The sequence below is a fragment of the Pipra filicauda genome, unplaced genomic scaffold (genome assembly GCF_003945595.2).
Source record: "Pipra filicauda isolate LSUMZ 115617 unplaced genomic scaffold, ASM394559v2 scaffold226_size1812527_pilon, whole genome shotgun sequence".
NCBI lineage: Eukaryota > Metazoa > Chordata > Aves > Passeriformes > Pipridae > Pipra > Pipra filicauda.
In genome coordinates this window covers 1,265,439-1,289,101 of record NW_024104339.1, presented here as the reverse complement: position 1 = coordinate 1,289,101, position 23,663 = coordinate 1,265,439, and the positions used below count along the sequence as shown (strand labels likewise).

Here is a 23,663-nt window from a genome sequence, read left to right as displayed (position 1 = left end):
AGCCCCCTCCAAAGCCCATTTTCCCCACAGCTGTCAAAGAATGGTCCCCAGGGACACGTTCACATCCTTACCGAAGTGTGGCAAGTGCTCGCTGGGGATCACAACAAGCTGCCCCGACTGCGGGTCTCTGGCAAACTGGTAGGCGGAAGGGAGAGCTCCCCCCATGGCAGGGGGGAAGCCTGGAGTCATGCCCTGGTGCAGGGAAGGGTGACCAAGTCCTGGAAGAAGAAACACCCAAGTCACAACTCAGAGGATGCAGGCAGCTTCTATCCAGTCAAGAAGTCATCTACCATTTGACTGCTCCAAAATACCTCCTTGCCTGTGAACAGCGAGCAGCCTCGCTGGGCACACAGCAACGCCTCTCCCTGGATTTCATCCGTGTGAACACCCCATGCACACCGCTCCCTCCCAGGGCACTCACCATAGGGATGGCCAGCCAGCCACATGGAGGGGCTCCCTGTCCTGGGAAGCCAGGGGTGGGCTGCCAAGTGCGAAGCCGGGTCTGCAGACCAGCGCCCGGAGCCCGCCAGGGCTGGGCCTCCCGTCACCATGAGGTTGGAGTTCAAACCGTTCGTGGCGCAGCTGGAGGGGTGGATCCGGGCAAAATCTGCCAGCTCCTTGCTTTCTCTGTTACGTGGGAGGCAAGAGAGAGAGAGAAACGGTCTGAGTGATGGAGGAGCTCAAGGGTACAGACCCGTCTGCAGAACCAGCGTTTGCAAACCAGGGTCAGTCACTTGAGGAGAGCTGTGATGGAGGTGGTTAACATCACGTCCAGAATAAGACATCTCATCTCCCCATTCCTTTGGAGCAGGCATGGATTTGCAGAAGTCTGCTAGGATTCAGGATCTGCCTATAGTCCCATTTACCCCCCTCAACATTTCTTTCTGCACCAGCAAGGCTGGTGCCAGCACCTGCACCAGATGGAAGCAACCCCATCCCCTCTCTGGACAGGCTGTCCTCGAGCACAGCTCGTGGCTCTATGGCAAGAGACCCCATCTCCCACCAACCCTCACCTGAGCAGCTTCTCCTGATCCCGTTCCAAGCGCCCTGCCAGGAGGTGGCTGTCCCGGTGGCGGCTCCTCTCATCCCCACAGTCATCTTCAGAGCGTCCGTGCCCTAAGAGACAACCCAGCACCATCAGACAGGACAAACAGTCTGGGGAAAGCTGTCCCCTTTGCTCCGGGCATGGAGAGGTAGTACATGGGAGCCAGCACACCCAAACATCATTCCCTCTCTCCTCAAGGTTGTTCCATGTTCAAATCTTGAAGGACCAGACAAGGCTCTCTGTGTGATCAAGATATTTTCACTGAGGCAGCTCCTGGCAGCACACAGGTTTATGCAGTCCGAGGTTATGTCTTCAAGATATCATGGGACCCATTCACCAGGCCAGGCTGGTCTCCCAGGACAGGACAGCCACCAGCCTTAGAGCAACACAACCAAGGGGACCACTGCTGCTGAAGGATAGTGGCAGATCTCCCATCTCAGAAAGAGCCCAGACGCAGCTAAATCCGTACATCAAACCACCCAGTCCTGCTTAGCACATCTCATGGAGGGGAAAGGTTTTATCTCAGCCCCTTCTGAAGCACCTTCTGCTCTTGTAAACCAGTCTGGGAGCACCGGGTATGCTCCGAATCCCTGTCCTACTGCAACAGGCAGAATCAACAATACAGACCCTCACAAAACCAGCGCGCTCCGCTCTGCAATTCAACCCGTTAGCAGAAATCTGCAACTCCCCTGAGACATGCAACAAGAAAGGGTCTGGCAAGGCAGGGACACATATGGCAGATGAGGGCAGGAATCCAAAAAGGGGGGGTTGGATGTTTGGCTGGAGTAGCCGCTTGTCCAGAATCAGAACAGCTCTTGCAGATACAGCCTGGCACGGTAGCAGCTGCGTCTGTGAGGGGTTAGGAGGCACCTGCACACGAGTGAGCAGCAGTGCCAAGCTTGGCTCTGCCAGAACCAGGTACTGGGGCCATCCTTCCCTTCTTTATCCAAGGTCTTCACCCCACCACCTGATTTTAAGCTTACTTTTCCCCAGTTTTTTTCCCTAGCTTCTTTCTTGCATACTCATTTTTTCCACAATTCCCTGCTGCCCCTCTCCATATTATGTTTCAGTGACATGATCCATTCCTAAATCCCAGCCCTGCTTGCAGCGAGCACTCGGACAGTCTAACAGGGCCAGGAGGAAGGTGTTTGCTTCCCCCCCAACTCCTGGTGCTCCCTGCCAGCACATCCCCTGCCCGGGCCATGCTCTGCACCCCACAGGGCTCAGCAGAGCAGCACAGCCTCGCAGGACTGCACCCCAGCAGCCCCTTCCAGGGTCCTCATTCTCCTGTCTGGATATGGTTTGGCACATGGGAAAGCATCTCAGAACATCAAGTCTATTCTGCTGACAGGCAGTCTTTTCAAGGAGAGCTCCACTGTGTATTTCCACAAACCTGGACAGCCCATGGGTTTTTTGCTGTCAAGTCTCCAATTCCCTCAGCTTTTACTGTCAGAAGGAATCCAGGAACAAGACAACATCTCTCCCAACTCCTTTTCCCAAGGTTCCCTCCATAGGCTCCAGGCAGAAAACAAAGATGCTTTAAAACCTGGCACATAGCTCTCCCTCCCAAAGGACTTTCCAGGGTCACCACATCTCCCTCACAGTCTGCCAGGACACCACGTGCAGTGGCTGTCCCCAACCAGCCCCTCCTCAACTCACTGAACGATGCCCCACGCAGCCTCCATTGCTCACTCTTACTACCCAACCTCCAAGTCACAAGGGCTCATAAATCCCTCCAGAGCCCAAACATCGTCCGCTGCCTCTCCACCAGCATCCACACTCACTCAAAAAATCTCCTTCCACACCCTAGCCCAGGTTCTTCCCCCTTAGAGCCCCTATTTCTTTTCCCTGATCAATGCCCAGCTGTCTCTTTGGTGTCAGCAATACAGAGCAAGCCCTTGGAGAGCTCATAGCCTCTCTCCTTGCCACAACGTGAATTGACCCCCGCCCCCAGACTTTCAATAGAAACACATTATTTTGTTATTTTACCATCGCTCCTCCCTCTCCCACCTACATTCCTCGTGCTCCGTTATTTCTAGACGGGTTTATCATTTTTTATTTCATCTCCCATCCAAACACACACACACACACACACACACACACACTCTTATTCCCCTAATTCCTGCCCAGCCTCCATCCTGCCAACAGGACAGTCCCTTTTCTGGACAGACCGATGATTGTCCGGACAGTGAATGATCATTCTGTCTATATATATGAACATGACGCACGGACTGCATAGAGAAATTCAATCAGTTATGCATGGAGGAAAGGCTTAGGTCCGTTCCCTTGACAACCAATGCCCAGTACTAAATACTTGCATTTTACTTGCCAAATACTACAGATTAGCCAACTAAAGCCTGCTTTCTCCTTCTTAAAAGGTCTAAACATTCAAGCACCGTCCACTCAGCGCAGGCAAGCTAATGTTATTAGACGAATATCTCCTGGCACACAAAGGGGGGGCAGCATTTGGGGGGCGAGAGGAGGAGAAAAGCAGTCTTGTTTTCTGTCTGAAAGCCAACTGCATCACTTAGCAACGAGCCCAGAGGCCTGCCAGAATTCAACCCTTGTTTGCAGCCTTTTAGTTCAGCTCAGTAAATTACATTTAACGCAAGCTGGGAGCGTCTGGGACGATTGAACGGCTGAACAAACAGCTCCCTGTGCTGCCCACGAGGTCCTCGGTCGGCTCCCGCCTGGCCGTGGGGAGGGCATCGGGAGGCGATGGGAATGGGGAGAGGGGCTGCTGGCTGAGAGAAACTGCTTCTCACCACTGAGGTTCAAGAGAGGGGGGCAAATGCATAGAAATGGGGAAGGCAGGGGCTGAAAATGGAAAGGTAACCATCGCTCGCCTGCCGCTCGCTTTGGCATCGCTCCTTGGCACACCAGAGCCCCGTGCCAGGCAGCCCCCAGGCGTTATCTCGCTACACAAGCCAAGACAAGCACCAAAATCGTTCTGGCGCCATCCCCCTCCTGCCGGGACCATGGCTTAAATCAAAACCGCGAGATTAAAACACCAGCACAAAGGTGGTTTGAGGGGTTTTTCCGTCACTCCCTTTGCTAATGAATCAAACACATGGAGAGGTGGACGGTGAGGACGGAAGCCGGAAGAGAGGACTGACTACCCCTCGCACAGGGAGTCTTGCTTCCCACTGTGGTTTACAACGTACCCTTGGCTGTGAAGGGAGGCAAAGGGAGCTGAGGATGCCAAACTCAGCTCATGGCACACAGTCCGCACTGGGTGCTCTTCCCGGGGAAGATCCCACAGGGAAGTCCTAAGACACATGTAGGGAACCTACCTTTGATGCTGCTGAGAGACAGCGAGCGATCTCGGTCTGCCAAGCTGGGCCCCAGTTTGCTGCTGCTGCTGCTGCTGTTGTCCTTCTGCCGGGCCACAGCCACAGCGATGCCAACAGGCAAGTGCCTCACCTCCACCTCGCCCTGGGAGCCGATGCTCTCACGGCCGAAGGATTTGGCACTCTCAGGTCTCTCAGGGTCCCGTTTTAGCTGCTTCGCTGGCTGCTGCAGCAGCAGCTGCTGCACCTTGGAGGCTCCCAGCTGTGCAGAGTCCAACTTCACGTTGCCCAAACCGCCGAAGGGGCTCTTCTTGCCGCAGCTCTGCCGGGACGCGGTCTCCTTGGCAAAGCTGCCGCTGTACTTGATGAGGCTCTGCATGGCCGACCCTTCGCCGTGCGAGGTGGGGTGCAGGACGTCGGCGGCGCCCCGTGAGCCCACCACCGAGGTCCGTGGCAAGCCACTGGGGTCAAGGTAGACCTTCTTGGCTTCCTCCTCCACCCGGGTGACGTGGTTGTGCTGAGCAGCCAACACCGCCATCTGCGTGGTGGCAAAGTTGCCCATCTCAAAGGGTTTCCACTTCTGCTCCGGTGGTTTCAGCTGACCGTGGTCCAGGTGCTGCCGGGAGGAGTCCAAAGTGCCATAGACCTTTGCTGCTTCTTTGGAGCTGGATCGCTGGAAGCGTTCCCGCTCGCAAGGGCGATGCTCTGCCTCCGGACTCGGCTTCAGCAAGTCCTTGGAGGCCAGGAACTCCCTGCTCTCCGGAGAGCCCAGCCCCGGCCGGTTGAGGAAGGGCTCTGAAGTGACCTGTCTCTTCAGTGCCATGGAGTTCGTCCTGATCACCGAGCCCTTCTCTCTCAGAACCTCCATCCTTTTGGCATCGCTGTGACAAGAAAAGTCCTGGGACAAGAGCGTGCGGGAGGCATCCGCAAGGCACCGCTCCGTGGGTGACTGCAGCACCCCCACCTTGCCGAGGTCTTTGTCCTTCACCTTGTTGTCTCGGGCCTGCGAGGCGATTTGGATGGGCCCGCTCCTCTCGTCGTAGGCTTCGACCGAAGGCACGAAGGTGGGGGCGATGACTTTGTGCTCCCTCCCCAGCTCCTTGGCCGGCGGGAAGATGGTGTACATGCTGGAATGGACGGGCTGCGGAGGGAATGTTGTGGCCGGCGTCATCTTCCCCGTCTGCGAGGGGTGCGGGGATGGGCAGCTACAGGAGACGTGCAAAGCGCCCACGGAGGGCAGGAGGGGCTCCCCTCGCTTCAGCCGCTCAGCGTGGGCGTGCGCAGAAGGCCTCATGTTCTCGTCGTGCCGAGTGGGATCCTTGGCACAGCGGTCCTGCTCGGCACCCAGGACCTTCAGAACGGGGTCCCCGCCGCCGTTGCAGTTGCTGAGGGAAGAGCTCTGCAGCGGGTTCTTGGACTTGGGTTCCCCACTGCCTGTGCCCCGATTTGGCATGTGCTCAGCCAGGAACGGCGAGAGACGCTCGCCAACCTTCACCGCCTTCTCCACCACACTCACTTTCCGGTCGCTGTCGGGCTTGGTGTCCTGTGTGAGGTCAACCACACTGCGGGGCCGGGGTTCCTCCTTCGGCTTGCTCTCCTTCTTGGCAAAGGGCAGGGACAGATCGCTCCGGCATGCCCGCTCCTTCCCACCGGGGTCTTTCAGGCCTTCCTTCGAGCTCTTGTGCAGCTGCCCAAGGTCCTTTTCCCGGAGCAAAGTGCTCGACGTGTGGCTGCCCACGGTCCTTGAGAGGGGAGGTTGAGGGTGCAAAGCAGACTGGCCTGCGTGGCCGGACAGGTAGAACCCATCTGCAGAGCAAAAACAACCAAAATTGTTTTTTTGAGACAGGCAAGAGGTAGCAAATGGGGAAGTAACAGGTTTCAAGGATGCCTCAGACAGGAAGGTCCAGGGCAGAGGAGACTAAGCAGGTTTCTCCATGTGGGATGCAGGACAGTCCTGTCCTGATGCACACTGGGACTTCAAGGTGGGATCTGGCCAGTTTCCCTATAGCACAGCTAGATCCAAAACCCTGGTACTGCTAACACGAGGGAATATCCCTGGATGATCAGTCCAGGGGGTTCCTTCTCTTCATCCCCAACACCCCAGTACCCAGCAGCTCCAGCAGCCAAACAAGCTTAAAGGACAGGGTGAGCACCCAGGAGTGACCAGGAGGGCCAGAAAGGGCACACGGGGTCCCAGACTCACCTTTCTGTGATTCAAAGAGGCTGTGCTGTCCCAGCTGGGCCAGGAGCGGACTGCCGGCACTGGGAGGTTCGAGGTGGCTCAGGGGAATGTACGATGGGTAGAGACCGTTAGGCAGATGGGAAAAGCCTGCAGAAAATGGGAAACAGAAGAGGGAAACATGTTTCATCCCAAGCGGCACACTGCCTTGGAACGAGCCCCGCAGGAGCACAGACTGTTGTGGCTGTCGGTCCCTCGCGCGCCAGGAGCGCCGGCGGAGGGGACGCACACGGCAACAACACACACCACACACAGTCCATCGTGAGTAGCACTGCTCAGAGACCCCCCCCGTTTGGGTACTGATCCCTCGCTGCTGGTCCCCAGATCGCCCCAGGCACCTCTGCAGGGCTCCAATTGTGCAGCAAACGGAGCATGCTGCTACCCGAGCAGAGTCTTAACCTGGAACTGAACAACCAAACCACCTGGCTGATAAGGTGTTTTATCACAAGCACAGCAACCTGTGGGTGAGGACGCTCCCCAACGTACTTCCAGAGCAGTGATAAGACCCTCTTGCCAGCACAGCTTTGCCAGCACAGCCCATCTCAGCTGCAGGTGGCCATGACTGGGTATGGGCTTTGGGAAAACACGAGAGCATCCTTCAGAGCAGCTCACACAAAGCACTGTTTCTTGCGTCCAAACCCAGTATCTTATACCAGAGGAAGGCAAAAAAGAGCACAAAACGTGACACCCATCCACGAGCTGATATGAAAGCAGCATGTCCCCAAGGCCCTGCTGCCAGCAGTCTGGATGATGTCCTGGATACTGGGCCCCCCAGCAACATCCTTATGCAAATCACCATCATCAGCGCTTCCTCAGTGAATACAATCACCATAATAGTGGTAATAACACATGCTCTTGGCTACAGGCAGCAATTCCTCTCCAACACTGCCACCAAACGACACCCGTGCAACACTACAAACTCTAACCTCTGCCAGAACCAGCATCCCAGTCAGTGCCATCATTTTAAAAACTGAGTAAAAGCCATCAAGAGAGTCTGAAGGAGCCCTTTGCAACCCTCCTCCCTTCCCCTCAGCCCTCATTAGCAACCAACTTCCCCAAAATTACATGATCCCACTGAAAGCAACCAGGCAACAACTTTTGTCAAGAGTCCAGCATACAACCAGATCAAAACAACATCACACCAAAACCCAAGGGGAGACAGAGAAGTTCAGTCCCCGAAGCTGCACGTGGAGCACCATCTGCGACAGCTAGTCAATATTTCACATTATTTAGACAGCCAGGATCTCTTTCGCGTACATATTTGCATCCCAGCATATGTGCTTCACCGACGCGGTGCTCCGCACAGCTCCTGGCCCGGATCCATCGCCCAACAGATCCCAGCAGCACCACCCGCACATGCCAACCCTCCAGCGGCAGGACCAGGGGAGCTGCTGTGCCCACGAAGTTCAACTCTGAGCCCGTCTCCAGCAGGTAAATCTTGCTATTTAATCTTGCGCACGGTGCTGTAACAGAGTGCACACGCACGTCCGCACCACTGCTTGGTAACCCCAAAACCTGCACAGCGAAGCAGTTCCAAACACCTTTTCTTACTCCCGGAGCTGGAGAGAGCTGGGTAGAACCCAGAAGCGTTCAGCCTGGCTTAGCTGTGAGCAGTACCGCTCCACAGCGTGTTTGCCTCGGCCGTGCCACCGTCACCGCACCGCTCCGGCACGGCTGGGCTGGCAGCGAGCCAGCATCTGGAGCAGGAGTGACACATTTCCCAGGGAACACGAGTCCCATCTGGCAGAGCACATGGTTGCAGCATGGCAAACCCCCTGGAGCACCCCACGCCACACGAGCCCTGCGGCCCCAGCCGCAGACATCCCCACGTGAGACCCTTCTCCCAGCCAGACTTCGGTCCCAGCTGCAGCTGCTCCAACAGGCGGGAACACCAGCATGGAGATCACAGCGAGACACATCCCATGCTGCAGATACCACTGAGCACAGATGCCCATGGCATGTCCCCACTTGCACATCGTGCAAGAACATGGAGCCACCTGCAGAGCTCCAGGGAGGGGACACAATCCAGCCCTGCCATCCAGCACCGGGACACCTGCACATGGCTTAAGCTCCTGGTACCCAAAGAGGCATTTTGGTACCAGTTACATCCCTGCTCCTACTGGGGCAACCCCCTGCTTATGCCATCTTATTCTACCCAGTAATAACACAGGGTCAGTCCCAGCCCCAAATGTTCTGGGGTTTCCGCCACAATCAGCATTATCACATCCACTACAGTGACCCAGTCCCAGCTTGGGGCTGCAGGAGCACGAGGAGGAAGGGAAGTGTCCAAGATGGGGACAGGTTCAGATGGACAGGTTGGAGACCCTGCAGGGCAGTGTCACCGTGACAGCTGGGGAAACAGCTGCAGAACTGAGTTGATGCCACCAGCCCAGCCCCAAACCACCTCCCATCAGGCAGCCCTTCCCAGGGACTCCCACAAGTCCATGGCAGCAGCACTGCTTCTTGGAGAGGCATAAGCCCAGCACAGGAGCTCAAAGCACATCCAAAAGCTTTGCAGGTGGAGAAACTGAGGCACAGGCAGGTGCAATGACTTGCCTGCATCACCAAGCTGGCCAGCAGCAAAACCAGAACACCACCTGAACCTCAGCCTCAGGTTTACCAGTGATGCTGTTTTCCCTTGCTAAGTGCCCAGAGAAGCTGCCCAGGCTGTATTTACCTGGCTTGTTCCCTGCCAGGAACCAGAGCTGGAGCAGGGATCCGAGCTACAGTCTTCCTGGGGATGAACCCAATGCAAATCCAACCCCGGGGCACTGCCAGAGCATCCCTTCCTCCTTACAGCCCTCCAGTCCGAAACCTGCTGCCCCTCTCCCCTGAGCAGGACCTGGAGGAGAAGCTGCTCCTCCATGCACTGAGGAGCTGCACTCGCAGGAAGCGGCCGCAGGCAAGTCACTCCCTCCTTGGATCTCCGTGCCAGAAAGCGATGCCAAGGGGAGAAACTCTACCGCAGTGAGCAACTCACAGCTCACCCCAACCATGGGCTTCTGCCAGGAGAAAGGGAGGGGAAAAGGGGAAACCACAACCATCTCCATCCGCCCGGGGCCAGAGTGTTTGCTGAACCAGCACAAGATCTGTTTTGCCCAGGGACACGCCGACAGGTCTCGGCAGGCTGAGCCACGCTCCTCCAGCCGACTGCTTGCCCAGAGGCGGGCTGGCACCGCAGTGCAAGGCAGGGAGGTGCGAGCTGGCAGCACTGCCAGCCCCAGACTGGTTTTGCCCTCCTTTCCTGCCAAGTTACACCACGCCAAACGCGCGCGTGTGCCCATCAGCACGGCCTCTGACCGCCTGGGGAAGGTACCATCAACACTTATGCCAGCATGGGCACACGAGACCCAAAGCAGCCCAGCTCTGAGGGTAAAAGGGTTTAGGGCACAGAGATCGTTCCTTTAAGCCACCTTTATCCTGCAGCCAGGTGACTGTCAGCAGCCAAAATGCAACCCCTGTGATGCTGCAGCAGGTACAGTGGATTGGCACACCTGTCCTCCTCCTTCCCAGCTCCAAGATGATAAAACATACCTGTTTTGCACAACCGAGACATAAATCACGAAGGGCTGTTATTAAAGGAACTTGGCGGGTGCAGATGTGTCAGCCCAGTTGAAAACATCTTCTTCATCTTTGCCCAGCTCTCCAAAACGGCACAAGTTTGGGGGGAAGAGGTACAGCCGGGTGACTCACCACCAGGAGGGGATGTGACCGATGAGGAGATAAGATACCAGCGACCGCACAAACCACACACCAAACGTCTGGAGGCCGGAGGTCGTGCTGGGGGAAGTGGGAGGGAAACAGGCCCCACGTGCTCAGCCCGCTTGGGGTTTGCCAAAGTTCCCCGTGAGGAGGGAGCCAACAGAAAGCATCCCCTGGCAGAGGTTCTAAACCTGTGGACTCTCTCCAACTTGGTCACCCCAGACCCCAGGCCTGAAATTCAGTCCCAGCTGGACAAGTCAGCCAAGTCTGTGTTTTGAAAGAGACAGGCAGGAGGGGGACATGCTGGAGGTGACATGCTGGAGCTGAACACACCTCCCCTGCATACACAGCTGCGGCCAGTGAGCCAGATTACATGTCTGATGTGACATGGGTGTGTGCCAGCAATGGGAAAACTGCTCCATCTCACCACGCATGCAGGTGACCAGCTGGCACCTTCATGGCATCCCCATGCTGCCCTCCACACTGGCTGCCAACCTGGTGTAGAGGTACAGCTCACTTGGACACCCATGAAGGGTCAAGGACAGTAAGTGGGAGCAACACAGTGACACCACTCAATGGGGAATTCACACTCTTGGTCGGACTCCTTGTTTTCCAAACCAGCCAGCAGCACCAACACACCAGGGAGAAGCAGCACCCACAAAGCCTCTGCTCATGCTCTGGGACGGATTTCCAGTCTCTGCTGTTACAGAATCATAGAAGCATTTAAGTTGGAAAAGACCTTTAATCAGGTCCAACACAGCCCTGCTGGCCTGCAGAGGCAAGCAGGTGGCCACGTGTGATCCTGGCTGCAAAGCACACCCTGAAGCTGAGCCCTGGCTATGAGCCATCCTTGTCTGAGAAGCCACAGCCCTGTCACCCGGAAGACCAGCGGCCTCCAGCACCCCAGGAGAAGTGAAGTAACTCTCCCCCATTGCCCCATCTGCCCGTTACACGTTTCTGCCACTTATGAAATATTTCCAACTGCAGGCATCTCACTCCATCCTCCCCAGGCCATGATGGATGGACACACTGCCAGGAATCAGGCTGGCACCACACAGTGCTCTGCATCGGGCTGTGGCCGCAGAGGGGCCTGAGCTGAAAAGCCTGTCCCCTTGGACTCTTCAATCCAAGTCCAGCAGAGCTGGGAAACACAGCAGTGAGGCTTTAGGTTTATTTCCACGGGGTGTTTTCCACTCAAGGGACATTTGCAGCCCCGCTGCAGTCAGGGTCTCAGTTGGCTGCTGGGCTCAGCAGGAGCTGAGCGGGAGCTGCAGCCGCCCTTGGCCAGGAGCACAGTCACCTCTTCCCCAGTCCGGCTCGCAGTGCCTCACAGGCAGCCAACTGGGACAACAGTCCATGCCACAAACAGCTGGATAAACGTTTATGTCCTCATGAGTCCCGCCAGGGAGGGAGGGGAAGGGGGAGAAGTCCAAGCACAGTGAGTATCCCTCCCACCAGCAGGACGAACACCGTACCAGCACCAGCTGCCAATGCTCACTGTCATCAGTGAGCCCGATCCTTTCCCTGCAGAAACAGCGGTTTCCCAGGGAAGACTCTCTCAGGGCTCCCCCTCCAGCACACACTTCCCCATCTCTGCCCCACACAGGGGGCAGCTATTCCTCATGCACACATTTATGGCTGCAAACAGCTGCAAGCCCGGAGTGCTGACAGTGTAAATCTTTGCCGCCTCCTCCCTTGCTTGCCAGGGCAGCTCTAGTGACACCCGAGGCACCGGAGCCGCCTTGACTCTGTGCCACACACGAGACACCAGCGATACGAGCCCCTGAACAAGACAGGCTGAAACCAAAGCCCCCGGATCAGATGTGCCTGGACTGTAGCAGTGGCCAGTCCCCAACCCTGTCCCTGCAGCCCCAAGCTGCTGCCACAACCCACCACTCCCCACCCCAAAACCCGACCCAGCCATATTAACACCCCATGCCATGGGACTGGCAGTTGCTTCAAAGCCTTAATTTATGGCCTCAATTCTCTACATCCCCTGAAAGCCTTCGATCCCATCCCCGGGATCCAGAACAGCCAGGGCAATTTAACTCCCCATTTAATCTTCTAAGGGCCCTGGTGAGCTCGGAGACAGCATCCTCTGGCAGGGGGTCCACACTCCCGGCCTTTGCCGGCTCGAACACCACCGCGCCGCTTTTCCCTTCAGCCGCAAAAATCACTACCTTAAAAGCCAAGGCGAGTACTCCCTCCAGCTCAGAGCAGCTCTCTATTGTTTCTTTTAATTTTATTTTATTCCATGTGGGAATCTTGTGTCCAGGCTGCTTTATTTTTAAGTGGCTCCTGCTCAATATTTACTATGGCTCGCAGCTGCGTCAGCACAGGAACACCGCGCGCTCCCGCCGGGTTTCCGACTGGCCCTCCCGCAGCCACTGCCCCGTGCCGATGCCGTGCCATGATTTTCCTGCTGTGTTACTCTTGCAGTGAATCACCAGCCTCTCCTCTGCAGTCAGGGCACACCGATGGGCAGGGTGTGACCACAGGGCAAGGGGGGGGGAGGCGGTTCCGTGCTCCATGGAAATAAATATCATCAGGCTGAGTGAGCCCTGCTGCTCACCTCCTCCTCACCCGGGAGCTGGAACAGCCCCAACAGCCTGGAGATGGTGGAGGAGGAGAAAATGGGAAGAAGTGGCTGGAAGGGCTCAAGGGACTGGTGCTCACGCCTCCACTCTGCCCCCGGCGTCCTGCAGACTCAGTTTCCACCATGCCACAAGTCAAAGGCAATCCAAGGTATATACAAGCACATACTGGAGACAGGTATATACCAGCCTATATTGGAGAAAGACACCCATAAGATCTCCCACCAGCTCCCCATTGACACCATCTCCATGAGGGCAGTGAGAAGCCACCCAGGTGGGGACATGAATCCCCTCCAGCAGAGGTGGCTTTTCTTCCCACTGGAGGGGCCAGGATGGAAACCATCCCACTGGGACTCTTGACATGATGCACATCCAGGCCACGCAGCCTGAAACATGGAATCTGGGAAGCACCGATCCAGTCCCACGTTAATCCTGATGCTCAAACCAGTGCCAATGCTCCTGGGTCACTGCCTGCTACTACAGCAGAAGCTTCTCCCACATGCCCCCAGCCTGAAATCCACCACCACATCGGATGTCTCACCTTTTCCACTGGCATAATTAAACCTGACACCCCAACAGGGGTCCACTGAAACCTCCAGGCTCTCACTGCACAACCACACAGCTCTCCTCAAACAGCAAGGAGCAACTCAGTGGGTTCTTCAGCTCCACGTTTACTAAAATGGAATGTATGGAAATTGAAAAAATAATAATTTAAACTCTCAAACTGATTAGCAGAATGCCCAGGAACGCAGAACCTGGCTGCTAGACTGCATCTCGCCTTCCTCTCCTGATTTTCTAGGACAGCAGCAAAACGTCTGTGCTCTGGTCCATCCTTCATCTCGGTGAACACACTGGTGGCCAGCACAGGGGTCCTACCACTGACTCTGCTCCTGCCACACTTTCAGTACAGGTGCTCCCTCTCCTTCCTAAGCACAGAAATTTAACTCATCCCATTTTTTAAAACTGTATTTTTTTTTAAATCACCCAAACTCAGTGCAGTAGACAATGTAAACAAGTGAGCCCCCATTCCCTGAGCCCTGCCCGCACATTTAACCCAGCACCACCCACACACCATCCCGTGCCTTCCTTAGAAAACAGCTCATTACCCTTCGCTGCCAGAGCCGGGAGAGCTACAAGCACTAGGTGGGGGGAGGTTACTGTGGGATGGCACCGGGTGCTGGTCCCCACATCACCTGCCCCGAGTGCCTGCCAGCAGCAATTAAATCAGCCTTCAAAGAGAGATCCCAGCTTTCCCAGCACCATTAGCCGTGCCCTGGAGGGAACACGGTCTATTTTCAGCCACAATGACTTCAGATCAGGTCACCAGCAGGTTAAATGGGACTGTGCAGCATCATCTCCCTGCCCTCCCATTGAGAAATTAAACACCGCTGTGTGATGGGCAGCACCAGCCCCGCCGACACACTGCACCCACTGAAAGGTAAATGCCACCTGCCTGCTCCTCCCCTCGGCTTCCCATTGCTGGCCAGGGACATCCACTGCCCTGACTGCCTTCCCTCTGCGTGGGGTGGTGAGTGGGATCACCCCTGGGTTCCTCCCTGCCTGTCCTCCTGCCCAGCACGGTGAGGGGTCATGGCCAGAACGGCCCACACCATGCCCAAGCCCGGGAAGGAGCCTCAGCACCCCCAGTTCTGCAAACCCAAACACACAACCCCAGACCAGGGCTGCTCATCTCACCCCTCCCTCCAGAAATCGGGTGGCCCAACTGCAAGTCCCCAAGTCACCGGTTTCTCCAGGGTTTCACCACAGCCACCAGAGAGGTTGCACCTCCCTACAGCAGCTCCATCTGCTTCCCTGGTAGGTCCACCACTGAAACCCAAACAGTCACCCCACCACTAACATCTGGCAGAGAGGTGGCAGCTGGATGTGGGTTTGTTTTGCCTCCCAGGCCCCTGCCAGGCGCAGTCAGCACGAGCCAGGATGACTCAAAGCCCTGGGAGACGCAGCCTCCGTCGCTGCTTATCATAAACCCTCCTGTTTGCAAAGCAGCTGCCGTGGCTCAGCATCTCTTGGGGTGCCTTGCAAAGGGGGGTGGCACTGCAAGGGAAAACTGAGGCACAGCCCCCCATTGGGACCTGAACATCCCATCACCAACACGTGTGTGCTCAGCATTGGCACTGCAACCACTGCACAACACAGGGGTCCTGGCAGTGAAAGGGAACTGGCTCCCAGAAACACCCCAGGGTTGGAGCAAGGACATTGCCAATGACCCAAACTCCAGCTTCACGATTCCCACTTGGATACAGCACGGCCAGGACAGGGTAAGTGCAAGGTGAAGCTGGATGTACCTGCATGTAGTGCTCTGTGTGCCATGGGAGTGAACACATCCCTCTCCCAGAGCCCAGTGCTGACCTCCTGGAGGGACCAAAACCACCCCAAAAGAAATTCAACAACAGGCTGTAGGCATCCATGGGTGGAAGAAGGGATCCACTCACAGATCACAACTTCATAAGCCTCTTTCCCTTAGAAAACCAGGCTCAAAAGCTCAGCTTCTGCCCAGCCTCTCCTCTTGACCCCACATTCAGTCCTTTTTCCTTCCAGAGGCTCCTGTCCTTCCCACATCCTCCTGAACATCAGTCTACGTCAGCTCTTCTGCACCAAAAAAGTGCCAAACCATGAAGCAAAGGGGTGTCTGTGGTCAGCAAACGCCCAGGACCCCACACCTCCCCTCCACCGATAACAGGAGATAAACGCAGAGGTAAATGTTATGGTGGTGTGGTTTAATTCCTGATGAATTATGCAAATCAATATTCAAATTGAAGCGCAGCCCTTGGGCTCTTGACAAATTGCCAAGCTGGCCCTGATGTCACCAGGCAGGGATGGTCAGCCCTCTGCCAGGTAAGGCACTAAATGGGTGCCTCATATATGTACATACACGCACACGAAAATGCTTCCAGATCTCAACTGCAGAGACCAAGGAGCACCTGCAAGAACAATTCAAGAGTGACTTTTGCACTTCTCCTTCCTCCCAGCTGCATTTAGTGCGTCCAGGGAAGGCCACCAGGTTTTTGAGTCCTCCACAAGATGGAAGCAGCTTGGGCTGATGGCGAGATTCAAAGCAGGACAGAAGATAAAATCCACCATGGCTGGGGCTGGAAAGGAGGGGATGCAGAGGGGGGCGGGAGGGGAAAGCCTAAAACACTTCTGCCAATAATAATGTCAGCCCTGAAGCCGAGGAAAGGAAGATCTGTCCACAAAATAGTCACAGAGAGAGCTCATCTGATGAAAGTAGGAATTTCCGATTCCACACAGACCCCGAACATCCATTAAAAGTAGCAGAAGAATTGCTGCTTTGTGTCACTAATCTCATTAGGGAGAAAGCCCCGCTGTAACGCAGGGATTGCAAAGGGAAACCCCGGCAGGCTGCACATGCCAGGAGCCCCACACGGTGTGTCTGCCCGGCCGAGCGGAGCCGGGGCTTCCACCGGCACCTCAGCAAGGTGGAACTCACCTGCCTGGATCTTTACTCACTGGAGTATTATTATTATCTCCTTGGCTTCTATGTGACATGGCATGTAGGATGTCCCCCCACTCAGCAGACCAGGACACAAACACCAGAACGACACACGGTAATGCAGGGGCTGCTTCATCCACACACGGCGACCGGCGCTGCCTGCAAGCAGCACAGAGCCCAATCCCTCCAAAACCCTTCCTCCCCACCACGCTGGCCATTCCAATTATTATTTTTAATTTTTTTAATTAAAAGCAATTAAACCAAATGGACCAAAAGCATATTCAAGCCACAGGGAATTCTGCTGAGATGGGATGGGGGCAGAAAGGGAATCAGGGGCAATACATGTAACCACCAAAGGTAAAAAGGGTTGTTTGCTGTCAGGGATGCAGCAGGATAAGATGGATGGAGGCAGAAGCAGGAGCAACCTTTGCAGAAGTTGCCGGGGATACAGCTCCAGAGAAACAGGCTGAGTGCCTTAAAATCTACGTTATTCCTGTAAGAAAGCATATTCTCTCCTGAACAGAGCACACTGCTCCGAGCCCACCATGTTTGGCTTGCCTGCCTGCATCCAGCTCCCTCAAAATGGCTCTTTGGCCACTGCTGGCAATAAAATTTATTCCCAAGGTCACTTCAATCCTTGAGCCACTATTTCAAGTCTGGCTGGATTTAAACAAAACCCAGCCTCATACACACCGAGTCCCCCCCTCAGCCCCTCCTTTCTGCCCATCACCTCCCTGATTTAGAGATACCAAACTCTCAACTACCTTTCGCTTCCCATAACCGTCAGCGAACAGCTGGAGAGGGAAACGGGAGCATATTGTGCACCCAACAGCTGATCCTGGCGGCGTGGGGAGGGAGCCCAACTGTCACCGCCGCGGCGCTGCCATACGGGGGGCTCCCGCCGCGCGTCCCCCAGCCAGCACGGACATGGACGGGGCTAAAGGGTTTGTGTGGTGCCGTCCCCTTGGTGTTTAAGAGCCGGAGAGAAGCGAACAATAAGCAAAGAAAATCAACAGCAGGGAGAGAGGGCGTCGGTGGGTGCATCTCGATGCCTGCAGGCATCCAGCTGCGCCATCCCGGAGCGAAGCCAGCCAGAAACGCGGGGCTAGGAGGAAACACGGGGAGAAGGAAACCACCAAATCCTCGTGGCCAGGGTGAGGCAGCCACGCTGGAGTGCTCCACTCCCAAACTTTGCTTTTTAAACAGTATCTCCAGCTGGAAAAGCCAGCAAGGGGCTGTAATGCCGGACACAGCACTGCTCGCTCATCCCCGCTCCACCGGCAGGGAGCTCAGGGCTGCCCTCGGCACTTCACCGTCCCAAACCCCGACTGCATTTTCAGGTCGTTCAGGGCGCACTGTGCTCTCCATTTCAGCAACGAGGCCGAACAAAGCACTCCCTTGTCCTCAGCACCTCGAGCAGGCGATGCTGGATCGCGTTACCTAACCCAGACCAACATCTCCTCATCCCGGCACGGCAGCTTTCATGTCAGCACATGCCAGGTTGGCCCCGATTCCCTGCACCACCTCCCGCCCGAAGCTTTAACTGGACCAGTTTAGTACACGGTGCAAACACACGGGGCCTTGTTCCGACTCGTCGGCGCTAACCCCAGCTCCAGGAGGTGATCCGACACCCGCCCGCCGGTTGCAGCCGCGGCAGAACCGCAAGGCGCTCACCTGGAAAGCTGCCGTAATGACGTTAATTCCCCTCAACAATGTTCATTTCCATATTCATCAGAAGATGGTGAAATGACAAGATGGGGGGTTATTTACTGGATAATTATAAACTAATTTCAGCCTTACCCTGGGTTATCCTAGGAAGGAGATCTAAAATTTCCCTTACGAAAGCCCTGCTCTGGTAGCCACGTCTGCAGCGAGATTAATTCCCAGCGATTTCCATTTCTCCAACAGCTGCTGTGCTGGGAAAGAGCAGGAGCCTGTCCCCAACACCAGGGACCTGCCTGGTGCCCCATGCCACCACCAGCTAGGATTTCTAGTACCGGCTCATTCTCCGGATCAGATTTTCTCTGGCACAACATCAGTCGGGGATGGAACCTGTGGTTTTCCAACCCCACCAAGGAGATTCAGTGCTGGGTAGGAGAAGGGCTGCTAATAAATCACACCTTTACCAGCCTTATGTACCAGAGGCAGGGACAGGCTCCCGCTCATTCACCTAGGGAAGGTATTAGAAAGCCTCATACAGTAGAGGATCCCACAGGACCTTGCTCCGAGCTAGTTTACGTCACCACGTTTGCCCTTGGGCTCCTGTCCATGTTCCAAGCCACACGTCCCCATCACCAGCTACCAGCACTTGGGATGGGAACTTCAATGGGGTGTTGCAGGACAGGGTGGACAGTCCTTCCCATCCCTTCTAAAGGATGGAGACGCCACCCCACAACCCACTCGACCACCAGGACCTCAGGAAAATCACTGGGACATCAGAGAAAAAACAGAGTGCATGGTGGGAGACTCCCAAAAATGCACCAAGTACCTTTTCCACCACCATCTCAGCCTGAAGACACTGCTCCTGCCTCCCTCACAGCCTGCAAGTTGGCTGCCAGCCCAAGGGAGCTGCAGGGACATCACTTCATGGTCGAGCGCTTCCTCCACCCCCAGGGACGCCGGGTATGAAGAGGAGAGTGCGACGGGACCAAGTACAACACCCAGGCCAGCATCACCTCCCTGAGTCCCACCGGGACAAGCACAGCCACTGTTCTGCCTGAAAACATGTATCAAAAAGCATCTAATTTCACCAGGGCCCCAAGGGAGGAGAAACATCCCCACAGGCAGGTCTCCAGCCCGTCCACATTCCTCCTGGTGTAACTCTGCGAGCCACTGCCCCAAGGAGCCCCCCACGCTCAGCCCCTCGCACCACCCCCAGGGCGGGCAGGGAGGGGGAACCGCGATTTCAAGGGCCATTAAACACCGATGGTATTTTCCTTGCAGCATCAAAACGTGACCAAAAAGAGTTGCATCCGACCGGGTCTGGGAGCTGCCATCCTTCCCAGCCGAGTTACAGGAAGGAGCGGGGGCACGGATCAGTCCGGCACTGAATCCATGCTATCCTGGTATCTCTATCAGCGAAGCAGTTTTAGCATGGATGCAGTCGGATGAGCGAATTGTGCTTCCGCTGGCACTGCCGACAGCAAGGCCTCCTGCAAAATCTGCGGGCTCAGCAGAAGCACCATTTTGCCATTATAAGGATGGCTACAGCGGGATTTTGCTGGCACAGCAGCGCTATCCTGGGGGGAAGGGTATTTTTATTTCTTTTCCTATGCTCCTACCTGGCCCAGCTGACTGGAAAACTTCTCCCTGGGCACAGCAGGCCTGGAAGCAGGGACAGTCTCCAATCTGCCTTAAATCCCTGCATTTGAATGCACATGCTAATGTGGAAGTAGGAAAACAAGGAAACCAAAATCTCTCCCCTCTGTCTGACCACTTTCCTTCCAGCCACTACTCTGGAGCTGGATTTAACATAGTCAGCTTTGCTCATACTGCTGTGTGTCCCTTTTGCCAGGCACGGGAAAGTGTTCCTGAAGCATATTTTAATGGAAGAGGCTGAGAATCCTTTTATATATAAACAGATCTGTTCCAGCAGCCCCCACCCAAGAAAGGATACTTCAGCATACAGGAAAAAACATATTTTTAATTATTAGGATTATTATCTTAAACTCAGAGAATTTTTTTTGGATGTGGGTGATCCTTGCTCACACACAGCCCCGCTGCTGCCTGGCAGGGACACGCTCCCAGAGCAGCCCTTTGCAATCGCGTCTGGGGGAGCCTTTTCCACCTCCCCCAAAACACAAGAGGCTGCCAAGAACAACACACTCCACCAAGATGGAGCTGAGACTGGGACCCAAATACAGTGAGGCAGGGAAGGAGCAAAACAACAAAACCCTCATATTTTGAGCCGCTCAATAGACTCCACTGCCCCACTCCATCGGTTGCAGCCTTTTTTTATGCAAGGTCTTCCCAGCAAGCTCCAGGCATGGAATTCCATTGCAAACAGTCCCCTTCCTCCCCTGTCCCTCGACAAGGCCCATCGGGAGCACCCCGCTGCTCCCCAGCCCCCATAAGCCCCCTGCCCTCCTCGGGGATGGGGAGATGGTGATGGCGGAGAGCACCGGGGGACAGGGAATGGCAGCCCGGCATCGAGGGCCGGCTCATCTCCCGCCTCAGCCTCCAGCTCACTCCTCCCTCCATGAGCTTCCAACAAAGGGGCTTCTGTCCCCATCCCCTCACAGCACAGCAGCGTCCAAAACACTACCAGGGAGCAGAAAGCCCCCAGAGAGGAGCCGAAGGTCCAGGGGTCACTGGACACAGCCCAGGCGCCTGTACTTTGGCGCTGGGGCAGAGCTCGACTGCCGGAACTAGCAGAGGGTACGGGAAAAACAAGGAGTCAGTGCCGGCGATAACTGGATTCTCAAATATGGCCAATCGTGCTATTTTTACAGGGGCGTATTTATTTTCGGAGGACGCTGGGACAGATTCAAGAGTCTCTTTCTTCAGCCCGGCGGTATTTAAGGATCGGTTTGAACTGGCTCTATTTAAAGGCTTCGCCTCCTGCCCACTTTTCTTAACCCCTTGCACAAGCCTTTGCTTTCCACCCTTCCAAACCCCTCCTAAAAACGAAACAACCCCCCTCGAAAAACCACAACAACAACAAAAAAAATCCACGCACCAACAGCACTGCAAAACTGCAAATGCAAACCTACAAAGGGCCCCTCGGTAGCAGGAAGCAATCATCATTCCAGGCGATATTGTTAAAGCCGTAAAAAACAACAACAAAAAAAAATACCCCTGCCTATCCCACTGCTGTGGTTTAATGGGAGTTTCGGCTGTTAATTGTATGGATCTTTTTAATGGAGTTTAGCCTGGTTGGGAATTGCCGTGACAAAGCCGATCATGCCAGGGAGCGGACCGGGAGACCGGGTGCCATGGAGAGGGGGGATTTCAAAAGACTTCCAGAGAAAAGAAAGCAAAAATAATACAAAATAAAATAATGAAAATAATAAGAACACGTTAAAAAAAAAAAAATGGAGGTATCGCAAACCCCATTCCCTCTGGGAGGGGATCCAAATCTGAGGCTCGCTCCCAGCGCAGCAGGAAAGCTCCCGGACGGCATCAGGAGCTTGGTCGGCTCGGGGAGGCCAGAGCTCAGTGCCTCCCTCATGGCCTGCCTGGATTTCAGGAAAGGAACTTTGGAAAGAGAAATAAAACAGGAAAAAAAAAAAAAAGGAACAAAAAAAGAAAAGAAAATTACCCCATAAAAAATAAGAATAATCAAAAAAATACCGAAACCCACACTCGGTTTGGTTTGAGATTGTCCAGACAAATTTTTGCAGAGATCGTATTGTGCTTCAGCAGGAGGTGGAGGAAAGGGGGGAAAAAATAACCAGGGAACAAAAAAAAAAAAAAAAAAAAAAAAAAAAAAAAAAAAAAAAAAAAAAAAAAAAAAAAAAAAAAAAAGGAGGAAAAAAAAAGACAAAAGGGAAGTAAAAAAGGTGTTTGCCCATGTGCTTGGCTTCATAGCCAATTCGCTTTACACCTCTCCTCTTAGCACCTGGGAAATTGGCACTGCCACCTAGTCTAAAACTAATAAATCTTTTTCCCTCGATTCGGGCTGCTTCCTTCTCTGCAGATGTTGGCAATCAGGTTTGCAAATTTCAAAGTCATTCATCCCGGGCGGCTGGGAAAAGAGCAGGTTTATTATTGCAAAACCTGTCACCCTCCCAACGCCTAAAGTAAACTCCGAGTCACCTCTTCGCGCCCAGGGGAAAGAAAAGGAAAAAAAAAATTAAAAATAGAGCCAGAGAGTAGAATCAAACGGTCAGAAATCCCTCGTGTCCTCCCAGGGAAAGCAGCGGGCAGGAATGCGGGCAGGAGGGTGCAGGCAGCGTCCTGCCGGCAGTGCCGGACCCCGCGAGTCGCTGGGAAAGGGAGCTCGGAAAGGGCGATAAAAATAAGAAACCTCTAAAAAACAAAAGTAATTCAAACTAATAAATAAAAACCTGGCTGTGGGAAAAAAAATAAACCGCGTATATTTCAACGCCTGCTCTTTTTTATCTTTTTTTTTCTTTTAAATGGAGAGGAAGCCGTGGAGCTGGCAGAGGATGAAGCGCGTTGAGAAGAAAACAAATATAAGGAGGGAACAGTCTCTGCATGGAAGCTTTGCTTGCGAGATTAAGAAATAAAAATCATCGAGAAAAGAAAGAAAAAAAAAAGGGAAAAAAAACACCAAAAGCGGCGGTGCCGGCAGCGCTGCCCAGAGGCAGCAGGACCGCGGCGGGGTTCGGGGCTGCACCGGGCAAGAAATCACCAAAACTGCCCCATTTTACCCCTTTTTCCCAGCTCAGGGATGTTTTCTCTGCCTGGCAGGGAAGCACCACGTCGGACAGCGCAGCTCCGTCCCTCCGCGCCCCGGTCTGCGCCTCTCCCAGCCTTCCCGAAAATCGGATTTATTCCCCGGATTTATTCCGCAGACGACTCGGCGGGGATTTTCCTCAGTGCCAACAAAACCGCGCGCTGGGAGAGGGGATTCTTATCGGCTAGCCGCGATTCTTCCCCCATCCCCTTATTTTTTCCTGCATTCCCTTATTTTTTTTCGCCACCCCCCTGTTTTTTTCCCTATTTTTCCCGCATTCCCCTGTTTTTCTTCTAAATCAAAATCACGCGAAGCAGCGGGAGGAAAACACGCCAGAAAGCTGCGAGCGTAGAAATACGTGATTATTATTACGATTATTATATTTTTTGGAGGTGGGGGGGGTTTGAAGCCCGGACCCGCGGCCGCGGAGGGGAGCGAGGGAAGGCGCGGAGGGTACCGGGGAGTCCGCGGAGCCTTACCCGGGTGCGAGTGGAGGCTGATGCCCGATGCGAGGAATTTCCCGGGCTGGAGGGCGGCGGGGAGCCCGGCGGCCATGGGCCCGGCGGCGGGGGCCAGGCGGCCGGTGGCTCCCAGGCGGTGGCTCTCCATGGCCAGCCCGGAGAGCAGCGGAGGGGGGCCGTGCACCGAGCGGGGGGGCCCGAAATCTCGGCCATCCATCATCCACTCGCCGGCTTCACGGAGTCTCCCGAATCGCTGTCGGTGCCCGCCACCGCCTTCCCCCCCCACCCCCCCCGCCCTCCAGCCCCCTCCTTCTCCTCCTCCTCCCCCAAAAAATCAGATGGTTTTCAAAAATAAGGCGTCCAAGCGTCCCATGGCGCGGTGCAGGGAGCCAGCCCCGGCGCGGCGGTCTCGGCGCTGCCTGCAAGGGATAAAAAAAAAGGGGGAATGCGTTGAGACGACATGCCCCGACACCCCCCCCTGCTCACAGCCACCCCCAAA

At 55.1% G+C, this 23,663-nt stretch overlaps 1 protein-coding gene across 5 annotated transcripts in view; it reads right to left on the bottom strand.

Annotated features, from left to right (window-relative positions):
- The window catches only part of TNRC18 (trinucleotide repeat containing 18), a 54,967-nt gene extending 31,512 nt beyond the window's left edge, over positions 1 to 23,455 (bottom strand). For all 5 annotated transcript variants that reach the window (XM_027713183.2, XM_027713186.2, XM_027713184.2 and 2 more), the window contains exons 1-6: positions 23,183 to 23,455; positions 6,539 to 6,664; positions 4,339 to 6,141; positions 1,014 to 1,116; positions 422 to 627; positions 72 to 218 (exon numbers count right to left, since the gene is read on the bottom strand). In XM_027713183.2, the coding sequence (XP_027568984.2) occupies positions 72 to 218; positions 422 to 627; positions 1,014 to 1,116; positions 4,339 to 6,141; positions 6,539 to 6,664; positions 23,183 to 23,384 (2,587 nt within the window). In that variant the 5' untranslated portion in view covers positions 23,385 to 23,455. The remainder of the gene's footprint in view (positions 1 to 71; positions 219 to 421; positions 628 to 1,013; positions 1,117 to 4,338; positions 6,142 to 6,538; positions 6,665 to 23,182) is intronic.
- Between the last annotated feature and the right edge of the window lie 208 nt (positions 23,456 to 23,663).